At 45.4% G+C, this 21802-nt stretch overlaps 1 protein-coding gene across 1 annotated transcript in view; it reads right to left on the bottom strand.

Annotated features, from left to right (window-relative positions):
• The window catches only part of CPLANE1 (ciliogenesis and planar polarity effector complex subunit 1), a 2360818-nt gene that overhangs the window by 2243138 nt on the left and 95878 nt on the right, over positions 1–21802 (bottom strand). Inside the window, exon 3 of the mRNA XM_086960545.1 lies at positions 1200–1341. Within this exon, the coding sequence (XP_086816671.1) occupies positions 1200–1341 (142 nt within the window). The remainder of the gene's footprint in view (positions 1–1199; positions 1342–21802) is intronic.

Below are 21802 nucleotides of genomic sequence, written 5' to 3' on the forward strand. Positions count from 1 at the left end.
TTTAGAAGTTGGCTATTTTTCATAGACTTTTTCATAGCCTATTAGGAATTCAGAGGCACGTATTTGTCCACTTCCATTCCTTAACCTTCTCTTCGAGATGCTCCTGTTGCCATACAGGTATGTTTGTGTCACCTGCACACCAGTACCAAAACCCCACTGGGGAGCGGTCCCCTCAAGGTCCTCTTCCACACCCTCTTGTGTCACAGCATTGGACATACATTGGGCCATGCACCAAACATGCCATGTCACCTTCAGTAGATAACTTTCTGTCTCCATTTTTCTATCGCCGCATCCAGATTCAGAGCATTAGCAAAGACAACCACATATGGCGGGTGAGGGACTTGACTAGGTTCATGGGGCATCCTCCCTTCCGTCTCCCATAGCCTTTCTGCTGGAAATTTCGGGTAGGTCCTAGAAACACCTTCCGTCTTCCCTTCGTTTGGATGCAACGAAAAGGCTTCTTTATTTACGGTGGTAGTAGAAGAGCCCAAGAAATAGAGTATTACACATAATTAATCAGATGACAGTCAATCTATAAGCCTGACTAACTGCCCCAACCCTACCTACCTACAAACGCTTACCAAGTGAGCACGTAAGGAGATAAAAATATTCACTGCATTCTGCCTCACTTTTAAAAATACATAAGTATTTTTTCAAGGCATTAACACTCCTCATGGCCATTCACCTGTTTCTGAGGCAATTTGTTTTTATTTACAGAGAAATAAATCAATGAAGTGTCCCTTAAAAGTATCATTAAAATAATTTTCCATGCAGCCTAAGAACGTAGTAAAGTTACAATTACTATATAAACGTGCATCAGTGAATCCCTTTTAAGAGTTCACTGAGGCATTAACATGCAACCAGATAGTACCAGGTTCCCACTCAATTTCTATTTTTGGTCTACCATACAGCTACTAAGTCTATATGAACCAATTCAAATTTATGTCCGAGACAAACAGTTTCATTCTCAGTACCAGAATTAATTCATGAATATTTGATGACTAGGCTGATATAGCTAGCCATGAAAAGTCAAGAACTTTCCCAGTACATGGAAAGGTATGAACTAGTTAAATCCAACATATTCAAAATCTGCATAAACGAAGAGAAAGTGGCAATACTTAATCCTTAAACTGACAATCACTTAGAAGATTGAGTGACAAAATAAGTGATTTTATAAAGGAAAAAAATAAGTACTGCACCATTTCTGGAAGTTGCCAGCACTGCCACATATTTATTTTTCAGTAAAGGCTGAAGTCGTGCAACTTTCTTCTTAATCCTCCCAGAAACCAGGTTGATTTCGCTGAAGTTATTATCATCTAGCAAAAAAACGGATTCTTTTTCCTAAAAAAGAAAATGTTAAGAAGCAATTAACTTTATACAAATTTAAAAACAAAAACAAACATTGGAAATGCCAATATGTCTCACTTGAAAGGAATGTTGTATGGCAACGTGTAGCATATAAAAATAAATAGTATGTGAATAGATATATATTTGTGTGGAAGCAAAGAACTGTAAAATAATATTGGTGTAGATTAAAAAGGTCAGGTGATAGTTGCACTGTCAAGCCAGACCTAAAAGCCCATCTAGGTTAAGGACTTTCCTCCTCCCGCCTGTGTTGCTGCCAGGGAAACAACAACGTAAATTATCTAGTTATCTAAGACACTTTAATAGCATTACAATCTCATGTGTGGGCCCCAGAAAGTTCAAACTAAGGCTGCTAGATAAATAACCAAAATGATCACAGCTGTGCGGATGACAAGGACTTTTCTGTGGAGACACACAATTTCTACCCAATCAAAACGTAACCCTCCCTCGCTCACCACGTGTGAGCGGAGCTAAATCTCCTCTCTAGTAATGCTCACATAATTGCCTGGCAACATCTGCGCTGTTACGCCAGATAATTAAAAAAATATTTATAATTATCTCAATAAGGAGTAAGAAACTAACAACATAAGCTGAATTTGCCACTTTTGTAAATGAACGTTTTAAGTTTCTAAAAGACAGCGAGATGAGCATTATGGGTTACTTTCTATTATTTCCTTCTCTCTTTTAAATTAGTTTTATGTGAAATTTATGGAGGCCGGGAGGGGACTTTTATGTTAAACAGCTGAAAAATACTTATATTTTTCATGGAGTGAATTCACGGAGGCACATTGAGTCACTTGGGCCGTCCCAATGAAATGTCATGCCTACCTTATCTCATGGAGCGGAGGGAGGATTTCGAGTCAACAGCCAATAGCAAGGCTGCTAGGTCTCGGGCTTTCAGCTATGCAGTCTTTCTGCTAGGAAGCCACAGTTCGTTTCACTGAAGGCATGAAGAAAATGAATTCTTACATTAAAATGAAGGAATGTGTGACGATTCTTAGGATGCTCATATTTAAATGGGGCTAGGGGCGGGGCTAGGAACAAGACATGCTGATACCTTTTGACTTTAATACTAGTTGCAGCACATACCAAAACACATGTCAAATGCGTTTCTATAAATAAAACAGGTTAATTCATTACACAAAACGGCAGCCAAACGCGGTGCAGTTTTAACATTTCCTTGTTATATAATATTTGCAGCTTCCATACTGTGCACACACACAGAAAAAAACCTCAAGCAGACGTGCACACACAAAGCATTCCACACATTTTCCTTTAATATACCTCCCAACAGTGTGTCGAATCTCTCCCTTTCTCTCGCTTTTTTCCTCACACAAAAAAGCACTGGCAAACAGACAAACCTAAGCCACTTTTGCAAAAGAATTTAAGGATTAAAGCCATTTTAACCTTTCACCTTCCTTTGCTTTCTTAATTGCGCTGTCACCTGGCTGCCTCGATCCTGTGTTTGCAACACAGCAGGATGGTGAACACCGGATGTTATGCAAATGAGGTCCCGCTGAATAGGTCAGCGGGGGCTCAGCTCACCAGTCACGGCTACAGAAGTGCCTTGGCTGTCAGTCTGGTCACCAGCCCAAGCAGCCAATGCGCCTACCGTTTTTGAGTACCAGTACTCTCCTGGGCACTAGAGAAGTGCCGGTACTCAGAGTGCTAAAAATAAGAAGTGCCGGTACTCAGTACCGGTGAGTACCGGCCCATTTAAAGCACTGCAACTGATTAGCATGCTTATGGGTCAGGAACCTTTCGACTGCAAATACTTGATATAAAACAGCAAGTAGTATTTAATGAGCGGAGAAAGGGATTGATGGGTAAACTTTATCAACCAGCAATCCTGGATATGGTATTTGCAGGTGTACAAAAGAGAACCCAAGCTCTAGATTTGCACATTATGATTAATACGCGGACACAAACTCTACTGAGCTGGGGCAAGGAACCACAGTCCCCAGGCTCCTTCACTTCACCGCATCATTGGGTTGCGCCCGGATGCACATTTAGGCGGCTGCAGGTTCCCGTGGTGCCGGATGCACGCGGGCCGCGCCCGGGCCAATGGCAGGCCAGTCTGCTTGACAGAGGTTGGGCTGGGCCACCCCTCATTCGCACGAAGTCATCATGGGTAAGTGTAAACTTCCATCCAGCTCTGATCTGGATAAAAAAAAGCAAAAGGAACCACACAATTATGCATCTATTATATCATATTTAACAACTGTGGTAGGAACATTGTTGGGCGAGATTCAAAATGTAGAGGAGCAGTGAGACCTGAGGGCTGAGACATTAGCCTCAAACACCTTACCTCCTGTGGCTACACGGAATGTAATTTCGGGTGTGATAACTGACAGACATTGAGCAGGGTGCTCTCACACAGGACAAGCAGGGTGTTACCCCAATAAGTTCCTAGGATTTACCAGAAGGTTCAATGACCGCAGAGGAGGGTAGACCGGACGGGGACCTATCTTTACAGTCAGAAATGGCTCCAAAAAAAGGGGTAGTAAAGAGGCACAAAATTGGGCACTGTCACGGCCGAACTCTTAACTTAGAAGGAAACTGGAGGGTTTTTGGCCCATGACTATTTGCTGCATCTGTCAATGAGTACAGTTGTGGGTGACCTTATGCAGTCCCATTAGGAACCTCTTTTTGAAAAGCTCCGAGAGAAAGTAGTCACATGTGTCAATACTGTGTTAGAAGGGTTGACGGGAACACTGTCACAAATAGAGACACAAGTAGTGGAAATACGTTCCAGGGATGTGGATAACAATATTAATATTCTGCATGTTTGTCAAATATTACCCAAAGTAGACAAGTGGCGGCATATACGAGAGGGGAACGACATAGGACTTGACACCCCGGTATATCCAATCCTGATAAAGATCAATAAATAAAAAAATGTAGATGTCAGGCTGGCTGAAACCAATCCAAATTTTTGGAAGTGCATTCTCAATTAGAGAACCCACTCCACTCGGAACATAGTAAATCACCCATACACTGGATTGTCAATAGATTTAGGTTACATCTACCCCCTGAGGCTACTCTTTTGGTAGCAATACTAACAGGGGTATCCTTGCTCAAAGATAAGACCACTGAAACCACCGAAGAGCTCATTCGTAAAACGAAATTCTGGAGTAAAAAACTGTCTGATGGTGGGTTTAGGCGTCCTAGCATATTATTATGGACAGACAGGTGGGATGGGTAGCCTGGAGAACTAAACTCAAAGAGGGCGAGGGTGTATTATCATCAATTTTGAACAGATTGATGTAGCAGGCTGGTTGTTCCAAGAAGGCCGAAATCAAGGCCCAGGTGGCATTAAAGCACTCCCTCTTGGTTTTTTCTATCCCCTTGTAAAGGGAAGCCAAGCTAAAGATCCCAAAGGTATAAGGTCTCAAGTTTCTGGTTTAGCGGGAAGGTGGTCAGATTATGCATCCGGAAATAGCAATGGGCTCCCCCATTTGTTTGTCTCTTCTACCTTACCTACACTCCCTCTAAAATCAGTAGGGACAACTGGGGGGTAGGCAGATGATAATAGAATCAAAATTACAAACAGATTCTTTCCACTGAGTCAGCTGGATGCTAATGACCGACTCACAACCCTCCATCCCCACCCAAGACAGAGCATGGTTAATTTAAGAACCTCTATTCAATGCTCTACAAAAGGGGAGGTAGATAGAATATATAACTACCCTAAAGTTCTCAGTTGGAATATAGCGGGTTTAAGAGACAAAAGAGATGACTCAAGGTGGTCTGATATTTTAAGGGAGTATGATGTGGTTGGGCTAGAAGAGACTTGGGAAACTGATCATACTCTCTTGGTGGATGGATATACAACCTCCTCTGAACTGCCAAAGTCTTCCCCAGCTAGTAGAGCAAACGGTGGTTTATTAACCCTAATTTCCCTTAATGTTTTAGGAACCCACTGTAAACTGGATTCTCGTTCTTGTAATTGCCTAGTGGTCCAAATAACACCTAAAATGCACCGAAATTACTTATTGCTAATTTCTGTAATTCTTTTGAAAGAAACTTTGTGAATGAACATGTATGTAGGATGGGGATTTTAATACACATTTGTGTACAAGGAATGTCATGTCACTGATAATATCAGTCCCCAAATTGCTCAAACTTGCACTTTGAACACACACAGCTAGGAGGGTTCTTAAAGGAGATTTTGACAGATTTCGGCCTATCACATCCAAATATCATTAGAGGGGAGGTTGGTATTCCCTCCTTTAAGGAAAGGGGCTCGAATTCTATAATTGATTATATTTTCATCACCACAGACCTATTATCCAAATGTATATCCTATGCTGTCCAATGGTCACATTTTAACGATCATAACCCCATACATTTTATACTAGACAGAGGTACCAGGGTAATCCCAAAACTGGGGGAGGTCATTATTGGTCCAAGTGTATAGGTAAAGGATCAGGGCCGTAGACTCAAATAGAGTAAGGTAGTCCTGGAATATTTTATAAATTGTTTATTTGAAACAGTGGGGGAAGAGATTGAATTCTGTCTAGATGGCACTAAGAAGAGGTAGAAACCCTTATAGCCTATTAAAGGATTTGTAAACAGGTGGCTAGAGCTCTCTCACAACCAACAAGGAAAATCATGAAAGGAGGAGAGAGGTGGTTCGATCATAATAGCACTGTTGCCCACAAAAATCTATTCTTACCTTAAAGCAAAAACCCCAAGATAAAAGTTTAACTGCTGTACTTAGGAGTTAGTAACTGTACACTGGGCTGTAATACACCGGAGGAGAAGTGGTTAAGTCATTTTAAATATACATAATGGTGACCAGGATGACGAGGGAAGCCTAGGTGTCCGGTCTTCGAATGCAGATGTATATAGTTTGGTTTTTAATGCAGAGGAAGTAGGTGAGGCAATAGCACAAATGACAAGCAATAAAGCCCCCGGACCGGACGGTGTCCCGGCCGACCTTTTTAATTTAAATGTGTCACAGTGATCTAAAATATTAACGCATGTATTCAATATGGCTTGTCTGTATGGTCTGCCGAAGTCTTGGTCCCAGTCTACTATTATAACAATTTTTAAGAAGGGGAAGAGAGGAGACCCATGATTTTATAGCACTATATTGCTGATTGATTCAGCCGTTAAAGTATTAGGGAGAGTGATCCTCCGTAAATTAACAGATTGGCTGGAAGAGTCCAATGCACTATCAAACCTGTAGTATGGCTTCGGGAAATGCAGGGGTACTATGGGTCAGTGCCTAAACTTGCATTTGCTAGCTGGGAAATATACTATTGCCAAAAAGGGGACACTACATCTGGCCTTTATGGATCTGTCCTTGGCCTTTGACCGAGTAAACAGAACCAAACTATGAGTTTTACTACTTGAAATAGGAATGGACCGGAACATTGTCAACTTTCTGTCCGATTTGCATAGGGACCTTACCACCAAGGTGAGATAAGACCAAAGTGGTAATTACACACAGAGTGTTCGTATCTCAAGAGGAGTCAGACAGGGATGTATTTTAGCTCCCTTATTGTTTACTTTATATATTAATAATTTAGACTCTTGGGCTTCAGTGTCTCCTAAGTTCCTTTGCAGATTTTATGAGTTTGCTGGATTTAAGTGTTCATTTTTCTAAACCTCATACTATGATCATGGTCTTTAGACCCAACAAATTAAAAACGTATTACTGTGAAGGAAACGAAATATCAAGGGTGACCAGATTTTCGTATTTAAGGGTCTTGTTTGATGAAAGGAGCACATGGGCACCGCAAAAGAAAGCTAAAAGAAACGCTATGGTAAGATTAACAGTAGCAGTGCTGGATTTTGCACGCAGGTTGGGGGCTAAGTCGGTTCAATGCATGTTCTAAACATGCACAGAGCAAAATGTATTGCTATCTCTAACTATGGGTCTGACATTTGGGGTTATAAGGAGGCTAAGGATCTCCAAATAGTAGAGAATTTGGGGCCATATGTATCAAGAAGTCATTTTGCGATTCTCATATAGCGATTTTTTGTGAATCGCGATTTGAGAATCGCAAAATGCTATGTATGTAGGATTTGCAATAAATTTTGCGAATCCTACATATTCCTTAATTGCGATTATCAAATTGCGAATCGCAATTAAGGAATACTTTCCCATTCATTTCTATGGATCAGGAGGCCCATAGGAATTAATGGGAAGTTATTCTCAATTTGCGATTTGCAATTTGAGAATCGCAAATTGAGAATAATTTCAAGGGTGCAGGAGTGTCAAAAGGACACCCTGATGCACTCCTGAAATAAGCATGGGTGCACATGTGGAGCACATACATGCCCTATGGGCATGTACATGCTTCACATTGCACTTTGAAAAATGCAAAAAATGTGAATTTTTCAAAGAAATCACAAATTACCACCAACTTGAAGTTGGTGGTAATTTCAGATTCCTTAAGGACAAATTGCACTTTTTTGGTGCTTCTTAAATTGCATTTAAGGAATCGCAAAATTTGCGATTCCTTAAATGCAATCGCAAAATAAGGAATCGCAAATTTTGTGATTCCTTATTTTGCCTTAATACATACCATTTGGCAAAATTGCATTCGCTAACGCCGAAATTCTGCGAATTTCGGCGTTTGCGAAAGCAATTTTGCTTGATACATATGGCCCTATATTGCTTAGAAATTTGCTATCAGTCCTGCAATCAACACCTTCCTATATCATTCATCAGGAATTGGGCATTGGTTTTGTGTCAGATCTGATCGGAATGGCTCCGCTACTCAAAAGGATAATGATCTGGACTAATCCCGAATTAGAGATGAATCGCAAGATTGTTCAGGGCTGTTTATCCCTGGGTAGAGCAAGTAGTATTTCTTGGTTATGTTAGGTCAAGAAGTTAACAATGAAATTAGGGCGTCCAGAGTTGTTTGATTTTCCAAATAAAATGTCACAGGAGGATTTAATATGGGTCAGGAAACATTTTTTATGTATGATACAAGCTGAAAGAGAGGTCAGAGAGATGATGGAACCAAAGGTACGAGGCCATTTACTGATGAAAACAAACCCAGCAATAGAACCCTATTTAAACGAAGTAACAAAGCCTTACCACTGCTTCCTTTTAATAAGATTTAGATTTAACTATTGGCACTTTCTGCTGGCAGAACCACAAAGGTGGCAAAGGGTGGAATATTTGAGTCCCTGATCCTGTGATAATGTTTCCACCCAAGACATTTTACACTTTATCATGTTTTGCGACCACTATCTGCATACCCGCAAACATATTATTAGTACCTATTTTAAGGGGTAAAAGTTTTATGCAGATAAGGCCTGCTTTAGAATACTTACAGATGTTAAATAATGTAAGGGAAACATTTAACATTGCTAGTTTTTAGTTGCTGTGTTAAGAGAAAGGAAAAAGGGACCTCGTGATAAGAAATATTTTAACTCTTATAATTATAAGGAAATTAATGTATATTCTGACATTTGTGTATAAGATTAATTTTTAAAGGAATTGGTACAAGAGCCTTCTTTTATATCATAAAGATGGGGCTGTTTTTACTCTCATATTTTATGGTGAATAAGAATATTCTGAATTAATTTTGCTAATGATTTATTGTTGTTTTTATGAGATTTTTGTAGTGTACTTTTATGGTTTTATTTAACCGAATAAAGTGATTATGACTGACTGAATAAGCATTTTCTGAGAAATGCTGTAATTTAGGCTTACATTTTGAGGATTATGGCCTTCAGTGTATTATTTAAAAATCTGCATCATATATTAATGCAAATGAGTATTCAAAACGGTTACATTTAAACAGTGGAAACCAATGCCAGTACTCTAAAATTATCTGGACTTGTGACCTGGAAACTTACCTCTTCTAGCTTCAAAACCTTAAGCAATAGATACTTCTCCTCTAGCAAAATTAACAAAAATGCTAAGTCTGTCATTTTCTGGAGGTGGAGCCGGGCCTCGCAGCAAGATGGCCGCTCGATAGAGGGGGTCTGCTGGCTGAAACCACAATCCGGCATAATCCTTTTCCATCGGCCCCCTAAACTGCAACTCATCTCCTAATTGTCCTCAGGTGTTGTACCTCCCGCTGCATTGAACTGCGGACCCTGGGACACGGACAAAGCTTGTTCCTGCAAAGGTTGTGGCCTGGGATGACACGAGCGGCGCAGGGTCTTGAACTGCCTGCGGCCAGCTAGTGAGGAGTGTGACGGCCCCCAAAGCAGATGAAAAAGAGCGCGACCCACCCTAACTCATGTGGCTGGCACTGGCAACTGTCTCTTCCTGCAGTGGAGGCCCTGGGACTGCTGCTGCGGGTCCCGGACCGCGCCCGTATCGCTGGGAGGTACCGATTGCATGGGCCGCCCCTGGCCTGACGTGAAGCGAATGCGGGGTGGCTCTGAATCCTTGATCCTGGGCTGAGGCAGGCCCTGCATTGCTGCGCTGGGCAGCTGCGTTCCTAGCCAGTGCTGAATCCCGCTCCTGGGCACAGCAGGCGGGAAGAGAGGAGTGCTCCCTGGTGAGGCCTGCTTGACCCGCACTGTCTGCCTGCTGCTGGTTTTCTGCCACCTGTCCCCACAGTACTCATCTGGCCAGTGGCCTGGGTTGGTGGGGGGCATCGGCCTGCATCGTGGCAGACACTATGAGAGAGGGCTTGCTAGTGCTCCGTGACAGCTTAGGAGTGCACTGCCCGGTTGGAACTGTGTTGTCAGACATGCACCTGCCGAGGACCCAGCTGGTCCCTTGGGAACACTTGATTATTACCTGCAGCTGCTCACATATAATCCTGCTTAGTCGCAGCCCTTAAAAATAAATCTGTTTTATCTCGCAGTTAAAGTACAGGAACAGCTGGCAGCACTGCCTAAAGAACTTGCAGAGCAAAATCAAGAACTACTTATAGAAAGACAAACTCACACCAGATGGAAATGGAGTGGTCACAGGAGACAGCTACGACCCCTTTCACAGAAGATATCAGTTGCGATGACGATCTCAAAGAAATTCTTGTTGAAGTAAAAACCAGCCTACAGACCACTGATGCCTAGCTAGATCTCATAGCCAGTCGCCTCGACAGGATGAAAGAATGCGTCTATAAGCAAGATGACCGTCTTGACCACCTGGAAACTAGAGCCTCAGACTTGGATGACACCAATGCTACGACTAGTAAGCACCTCCTTAGGATGGATACAGTCCTTGATATGATAAAACCTAAAAACGAGGCTTTAGAGGCATGCTCGAGGTGCCATTTGCACATTATTGGTGTCCAAGAATCTACAGCCATTGACAATATGGAGGACTATGTTTCAACACTGCTAAAGGCCGTGTTCAGGGAGGCTTTATCCCCAGTCTTCATAGTTTAGAGTGCACTTGTCGTTCCCAATGCCAAGACCACCACCAGGGACGCCTGCCCATCCCATAATTGCACGCTGCTTACCCTTCAAAGATAGAGATACTGTTCTGCGACTCTTAAGAGAACAGAGCGAAACACAATACCAAGGCAATGTCATCTCATTTTACCCAGACTTTACAATTGCAGTCCAGGCTGCCCGCAGAGAATTCTTGCCTACCAAAAAACTTCTCCAAAAAGCAGAGATCAAATATGCCCTCGTGTCATGCATGAAGGAAGAGCAGACCATTTTACCAATGCGAAGGATGCCCTCAAGTTTGCTAGAAGCATTTCAACAAAATCACCAAGGGGGTCCTCACGAGGACAGGAAGAAGCATGCGAGGACGAAAATTACTGCTAGTGCTGTCACAAAAGTTCCTTGATGCACAGCTGCCCTCTCCACTCAGGGGATGCGGCGGCGGCTGGTCGGCGGTGTTACTGGTGCTGTACACGTTTGCACAGGTGTAACAACATACACAGGCCGATGGACAACTACTCGGTGCTATCCACCAAATTCGCTCTGCTCTTCTTCGTCCTCTAGGATGAGTCACATATGGGAAGTACTATGTTGGGAAATTGAAAGGGGTGGTGGGTGGGTGTGGGATTCTCAACCAAGTTCAGGGGTTGGAGTGGGTCGGTTTTTGTGGTATTATTTTAAACAATTTACTTTGTTTATGATGTGTTCACTTCCTGGCAGCATCTCTACACAGCAATACACCCTCCCCTGATCCCTACACATAGCCAACAGATAGGTAACTGTGCTTCCATCTCACATTGCTCCCCAGAATGCTGGGTTGGGCTAGCTCTAAACTTATGGCAGGCTCTACCTCTTTACTCTCTTACTCCGAACTCTGACCCTATCAGTCTACAAGTCAGAGATCAAGGCATCAAGCATTAGGTATCTGACATGGAACATACGAGGGCTTAATGACCCCAGAAAGGTTTGTCTCATACACACTTTCCTTACAAAGCATTATATAGATATTTGCTTCTTGCAAAAACTACACCTCACTTCCTCTACCTCCTCCAAATACATCTCTCCTGCTATTCTAATTATGCCAGTGGAACCACCATATTGATACACAGCAGCCTAACCCTAGAGTTACACGGATGGACGTTTTGTCTTTCTGGAGGGCTTCTTTCAGCAACAGCCAGTCATAGGGCTCAAACGATGACTGTCCAGAATTCTTTGCTGAGGTTTGGCGACAAATGGATCATTTAGGACCTGGTGCAGTAATATGAGGAAGAGACTTTGTCACACTCAACCCGAATCCAGACAGATCGAGCACGTCCCGCCGACCCCACCCTAAGGCAGCAGCGCAAATTCATACCCTAATGCAAGACTATGTTTTGGTTGACGTGTCATGTCGACCCACGGGGCCTAGTCAGTAATTAATTATTGGCTAATAATCTGTGATGTCCTAACGAACAAGTTACTTATCTTCGGTAACACTTTTTCTGGTAGATACAGTATCTGCCTGTGGATTCCTCACCTTGTGAATATCCCCTTGCGTCAGCAACATTCAGAAATTCTTTCGTAGCTTCGCGCCGACGTGGACGAAGTCATAAAGGCACGGCATCGCGCGCGACTCCGCTGACGTCACCAACACCATATTAGGCGCACGCCGGCGTGATGACATCAGTTCCGCCCTTTTTTCCGTGCCTTCGAGGCACACGGACGGACCGATGGCAGTAGATATAGGTATACACAGTATACACAGTACACAAATGTCAAGATAATACACACACAGTGTGAAGCCAATGCAGGAAAACATTTAAAATAAAACATTTCCTTTGATAATAATATATATATATATATATATATATATATATATATATATATATATATATATATATATATATATATATATATATATATATATATATATGTAATATATATATATATATATATATATATATATATATATATATATATACACATTACATTACAATTACTCAGGAATAGAAGAGTGGACAACGGGGAGGCAGGTGGGTCAGTGAGGAATCCACAGGCAGATACTGTATCTACCAGAAATGCGTTACCGAAGGTAAGTAACTTGTTCTTCTGAAAGATACATCTGCCAGTGGATTCCTCACCTTGTGAATAGATTCCCACAGCAGTCCCCAGTCCCGGAGGACGGTGTCCACTCTGCTATACCAAGAAATCTTGGAGGACAGAGCGCGCAAAGTGGCCGTCCCTCCTCACCTCGGAATCCAAGCAGTAATGCTTCTCGAAAGTGTGGAGGGAGGCCCAAGTCGCGGCTCTGCAAATGTCCTCTACAAGCACACCTCTAGAAAGAGCAGGGGTTGCAGACTTAGCTCTAGTAGAATGAGCCCTTATACCCTCTGGAGGTTCCTTACCCGCCAGGGAGTAGCAGATCTTGATGCATAAAATTATCCATCTTGAGAGCGTGCGCTTGTGCACAGCCTTCCCCTTCCTGCAGCCAGCAAATCCAACAAACAGCTGGTCATCCGACCTGAACTCTCTCGTCCTGTCCAGGTAAAAGCTCACCACCTTCTTAGGGTCCAGGCGGTGAAGTCTCTCCTCCTCCTTGGAAGGGTGAGGGGAGGATAAAAGGTCGGGAGGGTAACGGACTGCCCCAGGTGGAAAGGAGTTACCACCTTCGGCAGAAAAGCAGCCCTGGTCCTGAGAACCATTCGATCAGCATGAATGGATAAAAACGGGGGCTTTGAACTAAGAGCTTGAAGCTCACTTACCCTACTTGCCGAGGTAATTGCTACCAGAAAAACAGTCTTGAAAGACAAAAGCCTCAAGGGACACTTGTGTAACGGCTCAAAAGGCGAACCCATCAGAAAAGTAAGTACAAGGTTCAAGTCCCACTGAGGCACAATAAAAGGAGTAGGAGAAAATGTATTGGTAAGGCCTTAATGTACCGTAAAACGATAGGTGACTTAAACAAAGAGGGCTGGTCCGGCAAACAAAGGAAAGCCAATAAGGCCGACAAATAACCCTTAATAGTTGCCACCGCGAAACCCTGCTGGGCCAAGGAAAAAGCAAATTGAAGAATATTGGACAAACAAGCCATCAAAGGGTCAATGGACTTCTCCCCACACCAAGCAACAAACTTAGACCATCTATAGGAATAAATGGACTTAGTGGAGTCAAGCCTGGCTGACAAAATGACATCCACCACATCGTGTGGGAGAGAAAAGGAACTGAGGTTGCCCCGTTCAATCTCCAGGCATGAAGGTGTAAGGTCTGGAGGTGGGGGTGTGGAACCTGCCCCTCCATCTGGGAGAGGAGATCTGCCCTGTGAGGGAGACGGAGCGGCGAGCATGAGGAGAGGTGGAGAAGATCTGTGTACCACACCCTTCTTGGCCAATCCGGGGCGACCAATATAACTTGGGCCCGGTCTTGGCGAACCTTCCTCAGAACCCGAGGAATCAAAGGTATGGGAGGAAATGCGTAGAGGAGTTGCGAGTCCCAACTCATCTGAAACGCCTCCCCCAGTGCTCCTCGCATCGGAAACTGGAGACTGCAGAAAGACGGGCAGTGAGCATTCTCCCGCGTGGCAAACAGGTCCACCCGAGGGGTCCCCCACATCTGAAAGGCATAACGAACCACCTCCGGGTGAAGCCTCCACTCGTGGTCGCCTGAGAACTGCCGACTGAGACTGTCTGCACGTACGTTCAGAACTCCGGCCAGATGATTTGCCATCAAACAAATCTGATGGTCCTGAACCCAGGACCAGAGAGGCAGAGCCTCTCTGCAGAGACACCACGACCCTACTCCTCCCTGCTTGTTGACATACCACATCGCGGTCGTATTGTCCGTCAGGACTTGAACCGACTGACCGCGAAGGGGAGGGAGGAAGGCCTTTTGCGCTAAACATATGGCCCGTAATTCTAGAAGGTTGATGTGAAACAACCTTTCCTCTGGAGACCAAAGGCCCTTGACCTCCAGATCCCCCAGATGAGCACCCCACCCTAGAGTGGATGCATCCGTAATCACTGTGGCCATCGAGGGAGGCAGTTGAAAGGGCTTTCCTTGCGACAGATTGCCCTCCACCAAGACAGATCCGCCGCAGTTTCTCTGGAGATCCTGACTGACTCCCTTGGATCTCCGTTGTGCTGATACCACTGCCCGCGGAGGCACCACTGGAGTGCCCTCATGTGCCAGCGTGCATGGTTGACCAACAGAATGTAAGACGCCATCAGACCGAGCAGACGGAGGACCTTCAGGACTGGAACAACTGCTCCATTGTAGAATAAAGGAATCATTTCCTGTATGTCGCGAATCCTTTGAGGAGGAGGGAATGCATGGCATACAGTAGTGTCCAGTACTGCACCTATGAACAGGTTGCGCTGGGAGGGCACCAGGTGAGATTTGGGTACATTTATCGAAAAACTCAACCTGTGCAACAACGGAGTTGTCTCCTGCAGGTGATGGAGCACCTTTTCCGGCGACTCTGCTTCGATCAGCCAGTCGTCCAGATACGGGAATACAGGTATCCCCGACCTCCTGAGATGTGCTGCCACAACTGCCATCACCTTGGTGAAGACTCGAGGCGCAGTAGTAAGACCAAACGGAAGGACCGCAAACTGGTAGTGTTGCGACCCAACAGTGAAACGGAGATACTTTCTGTGCGACTTCAAGATGGGAATATGAAAATACGCATCCTGCAAATCGATTGACACCATCCAGTCTTCTTCCATCAGTGCCTGAAGAACCTGAGCAAGGGTGAGCATCTTGAACTTCTCCTGCTTCAGATACAAGTTCAAGATCCTGAGATCCAGGATTGGCCGAAGCCTGCCATCCTTTTTGGGGATCAGAAAATACCGGGAGTAGCATCCCTGACCCCTTTCCTGCTCCGGAACCACCTCTATCGCACCTTTTCTGAACAGCGCCAGGACTTCTTCCTGCAGGAGAAGCAGGTGGTCCTCCGAACAATAACCCTGGCAAGGAGGGTAATTTGGGGGAAACTCCCGAAAGGGAAGAGCATACCCATTCTCCAAGAGATTGAGAACCCAAAGATCCGATGTAATTAATTCCCAATCTCGTAGGAAATGGGCAAGCCGACCCCCCACTGGGCCCACATGATCCGGAATGGTGGATCTAGGGCTGCTTTGCTGCGTTGGCAGGGGGCTGTGTAGGGGAAGAGGAAGAAGAGGAGGCAGCGACTTGACGACCTCTGGGACGAGCTCTCTGTCTGCCCCTGTACGCCTTGTACAGTGTGTTTTGCTGCTTCTGCGGCTGCTGCTGAGTTGACTTGTAGGAACGAAAAGAAGATCTGCCAAACTCTCTAAAACGTTTCCCAAAAGGTGCCCCTGGTCTGAAGGCCAGACGACTTAGCCGTTGCCCTGCTGTCCTTAAAACGTTCTAAAGCAGCGTCTGCCTTTTTGCCAAACAAACCAGACCCGTCGAATGGTAGATCCATTAATGCAGACTGGACATCTGTTGAAAACTCAGACTATTTAAGCCATGCAGCTCTCCTCGTAGCCACCGAAGATCCCATGACTCTCGCCACAGATCCTGCTGTGTCCAAACCACTCTGTATCACCTGCCTTGCTGCAGCCTGAGTGTCCGAGATAACCTCCTGGAAGTCTTTTCTATCATCCTCCGGTATCTTTGGCACCAACTGTTTTACAGTATCCATCGGGGCGTGGATATAACGCCCCATCAGGCAGGTCGCGTTTGTGGACTTCAACGCCATGCTGGCGGAGGAGAAAACCTTTTTAGCAGGCAGATCCAGTTTCCTCGACTCCTTTTCTGCAGGAACCTGTGGAAAAGCTCCCGTTGATCTCTTGGAACAGGCAGCCTGCACCACCAAACTCTCAGGTAGAGGGTGTGTGGACAATAATTCCGAGTTATCTCCTGGCAACAGCCCTAGATACTGCAGGAGCTGACAAAGGTTTCTTCCAAACTTTTAAAATTGGCTCTGCTAGGGCATTATTAAATGGCAGCATTGGCTCAATCACAGAAGATGGTGAATGAAGGACCTCTGTGAGAATATTCGACAAACTCAGCAGTAGGCAGAGTAATGTTCAGTAAGTCTGCCGCCTTCCTCATCACGACATGGTAAGGAGCCATATCTTTAGAGGGTGCATCCGACACTGAGGCTATATCCCACTCAGGGGACAATTCCAGACCACTAGCCACCCTCAGGTCATCAAATGGGTCCTCAGACTCCTGCAGCTCACCCACTTCCATATCTTCCTCACAAAACCTTTCTTCCTCCATAAGCCTCTGGGCTTCATGCCTTGACCTGTGCCTCACATACGATGCCGACGGATCCACTGTCGACTCCGTCGGAGCCGGTGCCGGCGCCGATCCCGACGTCGGACGAGGTAGTTTCACACAAGGTCGTTCAGGGTTCGGCATCGGAGTTGATGGAATCGGCGTCGACGGAATCGGCATCGATGGCTTCGGAGTCGAAGGCCTCGCCGGCGTCGGGAAATGCCAATGCAGCGCTGGAGCCGGCATAAAGGGCGCAGGAGCATAGGTCTGGGGAGCACCCAGACTAAACGCCATCGGACCCGTGGGACCAGCAGGAGTCCCAGTGGGGAACATAGCCCTGGAGTATATTCCGAACATAGCATTCAGGAACTGCGTCGGATCCTAACCTGGAACCGGGAAGGCTGGGTATGAACCCTCGGGCCGCTCTTTAGGGCGCGGAGTCGATACGATGTCGACTTCCTCTTCGGGCTGGGACACCGGAGTAGACGGACTCGCAGGCAACGGAGCCTCTCCCTCACCAACCACATCCTCCTCACCTTCATCCTCCCGACCTGAAGGATGGGACGGAACCGGAGATGGATTCGGTATCTGCCTCGATGAACCTGGCGAATTCACATGCGACACTTCACCCTCGGCGTCCTGCTCTTCCGAAGCCGAAGACACCACTACCTTCTCAACCAGCTTCACCTGTGACTTCGGCTTTGAACCAGAGTCCTTCCTCGAGTGACGCCGGACTCATGGGTCCTCTTCTTATGCTTCTTCTTTGAAGATCTCGAAGCATGGGCCGAGGACAAGTCCGAGCGCGACCTCGAACGAGACCTTGACCTCGAACGCCGAGTTAGCGACCTCGAACTTCTCTTCTCCTTTCTGCTTTTAAGTTTCGCCACGAGAAGCTTGGTTTCTCTCTCCCGAAGGGCCTTAGGTGTCATCTTCTTGCAAGACGGGCAGTCTTCGACGTCATGGTCGGAGCTAAGACACCATACGCAGCATTCATGTGGATCCGTAATGGACATGGTTTTGCCACATTCCCCACAAGCTTTAAACCGGGTCTTCTTCGAAAACATGTCGAGAGAGAAGACAATGAAGCACAATTATATAACAAAGTAACAAGGTTACTGCAATAGCTACGGACGATCCCTAGAAAACCGTTAGCGTCGACGATGCAGAAAAAAGGGAACTGATGTCATCACGCCGGCGTGGGCCTAATATGGTGTCGGTGACATCAGCGGAGTCGCGCACTATGCCGTGCCTCTATGACGTCGTCCACGTCGGCGCGAAGCTACGAAAGAATTTTCGAATGTTGCAGACGCAAGGGGATATTCACAAGGTGAGGGATCCACTGGCAGATGTATCTATCAGAAATGGACTGACATTGTGACAACTCCCCTGTACATTTTCAGGCCGTTCACCTGTGCTTCTGGTGCTCTCCTTGCCATTGGCTTCTCTACGTGCCTAAAATTGGCGTCTGCCACCCGGCGTATTGCATGATCAAGCATTCTTGGCTAATATATCGCCATTGACTACTTTGCGATTAAAGAGGGCTGATTAGTTCGACGCAGGTCCTCTGGGCGGCATTTAAAGTTGTCTTTAGAGGGGTTTGCATCACAAAGCAAGCAGGAATCCTCAAAGCAATACGCGCAAGACTAGCCCAACTCTAATACAAATTCTGAAGATTCAAACTTGATTATTATAGCTCCCAAGGTTCCGCAACAATGGCACTTATACACGAAAATCTTTCTTGAATTTGAGGAGGAGGCAGAATGCGATGCTAGGGCGTATTAATACAAGGAAGGAGACTGAGCCACTGGCTAACATGTTCCGTCCACCCAGGGCCCAGGACTACAAGGTACAGCTGATGAAGGAGAATTCGGAAGGCAGGCATTCCATCTTCCATTCTTACTTTGATAACCACCTCCTATTCTAAATTAAACCAGACAAACTCTGCACTGTTTACTGAGGAATTGGATTCTTAATTTGACACCATAGATTATTTATGGCTTGACCATGTGCACCATTTATATTTAGACTCGCTTTTAACTGAGGAGGAGACTATACAGGTAATCTGTAGTCTTCCAAATGATAAGGCGCCTAGCTCAGATGGGCTCACTGCCTCTTTTTACAAAGAATATGCCACCTAACTGACCCCACACTTATTAAACATGTTCCAAGCCTCCCTGAAGGCTAAAGAACTACCACAGTCGCTTCAAGAAACCGTCATTGTCACTATACTCAAACCGGGAAAGCCTATGAACCAATGCAACTCATATAGGCCATGGTCCATGATAAATGTAGACAACAAAATACTGGCTAAACTCATAGCGAACGGTCTCCCCCCCTCCTTCCAGATATAGTCCAACGAGATCAATCTATTTTTATACCTGACTGATCCACTGCACACAACCGCCACACATTGTTTGTGGTCATGTACAGTGTGGACCCCAGTTAGGAGGCGATTGTTGCTCTTCTGGACGCCACTAAGGCGTTCGACTCTCTAGAATGGGCTTTCTTATCTACTCTGCTTTGATGCCTCAGGCTGAGCCCTCGATTTGTGAGTCTCATTCAACTACTGTACACCTCCCCTACTGCTAGATTACGAGTGAACGGGATATCAAAACCGTTCTCTGTAACACGGGGTACCCGGCAGGGATGCCCCCTAACCCCAAATGTATTTGCCATTGCCAAGGAGCCCCATAGCAGCACGCCTACACAAAAACAACGCTCACAGGGGGCTTAACTTTAGGATGAGAAGGAAAAATGATCTCCATGTACGTAGATGACATTTTGCTGTACATTTGACAACCCAAAGAAAATCTTGACCCCCACCATGTGGGAGATTATTCACTTTGGTGGCATATCGGGCATTAACATCTACTGAGCTAAATCCATCATCTTCCTCCTCACCAACAGTACGTCACAGTTTGTTTGAGTTTTCGTGGAAAGGCCTACCGAACCCGTGTTGTATCTGGGAGAGTTGCTTAGCCGCCAGGCAGATTAATTGTGGTGAGCTACCTATGGCAGAGCAATGTCCTGGCTTGAGGAGAGAATCCCAATGTGGACCTGACTTCCCCTATTATCTGGACAACTGGCAGTAGCTAAAATAGTGGTACTGCCCACATTTCTATATCTCTACCTGAACCTACAGTTACCACTTTCCGCATGATTTTTTCAACAGTTACAGTCGAACCCGATCTTACTAACATGGGATGATAACCCAGAATTAATACGGAAACGCAAACTCTTCCTCTGTGCCAGGGCAGTCTCAATGCACCTGATATGCCACTCTATGCATGTTGTGCTCGAGCCCAATATCTGCACCTTTGGTTATATCCTGTAAAATTTCAGCCCCATGTAGTGGCAGACACAGATCCGATCTCCCCAGACCCATTGTCCACTGCGTTATATCACATATACAAGCCCACTTGCGCAGGAACTGACACAGTGGACTGTTAGATGGGCATGAGACAGATTACGCCGAAGACCTAACTTACAGTGCATCTACACCCTCTCCATGCCCAATGCATGTAACCCTACGCTGCCAACATTGCAAGATAAAAGGGCGAGGTCGCGAGCGCACAGGCGGAATCTGTTCACATTCGCTGACCTGTATCCTGAAGAGCAATACCTTTCCTCATCTGCCCCAATGGACGATCCCCACCGAACTACAATGGATATTCTGTTATATCACCAAATTCACACTACATGCTGCAAGCGACGTGCTTCTTTCCGTGAGCCCCTGCCTACACTGCGTGCTTTGGAACACATGCTCACAAATGCTTCACACCGTAGGCTGGTCACACATCCCTACACTTTTATGCAAGATAAGGCACCCATATGTTTCCCCCAAGGAAAATGCTAAATAGATGCTCATCACTGCTCCTCCTCTAACCACTGAGCAATGGACCTATTGCTGTGAACAAACTGCTGCCCTATCGTCTAATTATAGATTGCGTCCCATTCAAGTTTCTCCATTGGGTTTATCATACGCCATTACAACTGCAGGATATGGGGTTGAGGGAGGAAGCGTGCTGCGAGAAATGCTTGACACCACAGGCCTCATTCTTACATCTAGCATGAGAATGCCTTGGAATAGCAAACTACTGGCAAGAAATACATTCCACTCTTCAACAGATCACCGGCCAATACTGTACCACACACCCCTGCTCAGTCTGCTGGGGTTTGTTAACGACCTACCACCAGCATACAGGCGCCTAACAGCTATACTTCGACTCCAAGCCAAAAGTCAACTAGCCAAACACTGGGGGAAGAAAGCAATACCCAGGGCTCCACTCTGGCTGCGGGACTCATTGCACTGTTGGGAACAACTGGAGCCTTAATGGGAGTTAATGCCCCCGGCGGCGCGGTCCAAGGACATTTGGAAACCCCTCTCAACATACCTCAGATTACGAGACAACCCGCCCTCTTAAATATACATTACATAACACCTACAACTGACCATTTGTCTCCACCACACCACAGGGGGAGAGATTTATATAGGGTCCCATGCCAACGATGAACCGCCTATTCCTCGTCCACAATACATGCGCTGCAGAACACACCTTCTGAGTACCACCCCCATAAGGCTGCTTTTTGAATGGAATGTATCCAGGTTTCGGAGTGATGATATTACTGTGTAGTCCACAATAGATACGCAATTATATGTTGTGATTATGAGGTTTCTAAATGTTGGCTATGTCTTCCTTTTTTCACTCCTCCTCCCCCAGTCCCTGACCTTTATCTCCCTACCTGCCTGTTGTTAAATGTTTAAAACTAATGGCATGTACTGTACTCTGCACCAAATACCAATAAAAAGAATTATAAAAAATAAAAAAAGTCTTTCATTTTCAAACTCTGATTGCTCAGACAACACCAGTGGGTATCATTTGCAGTGTGATAG

This window comes from Lissotriton vulgaris, chromosome 3_1 (assembly GCF_964263255.1).
Source record: "Lissotriton vulgaris chromosome 3_1, aLisVul1.2, whole genome shotgun sequence".
NCBI lineage: Eukaryota > Metazoa > Chordata > Amphibia > Caudata > Salamandridae > Lissotriton > Lissotriton vulgaris.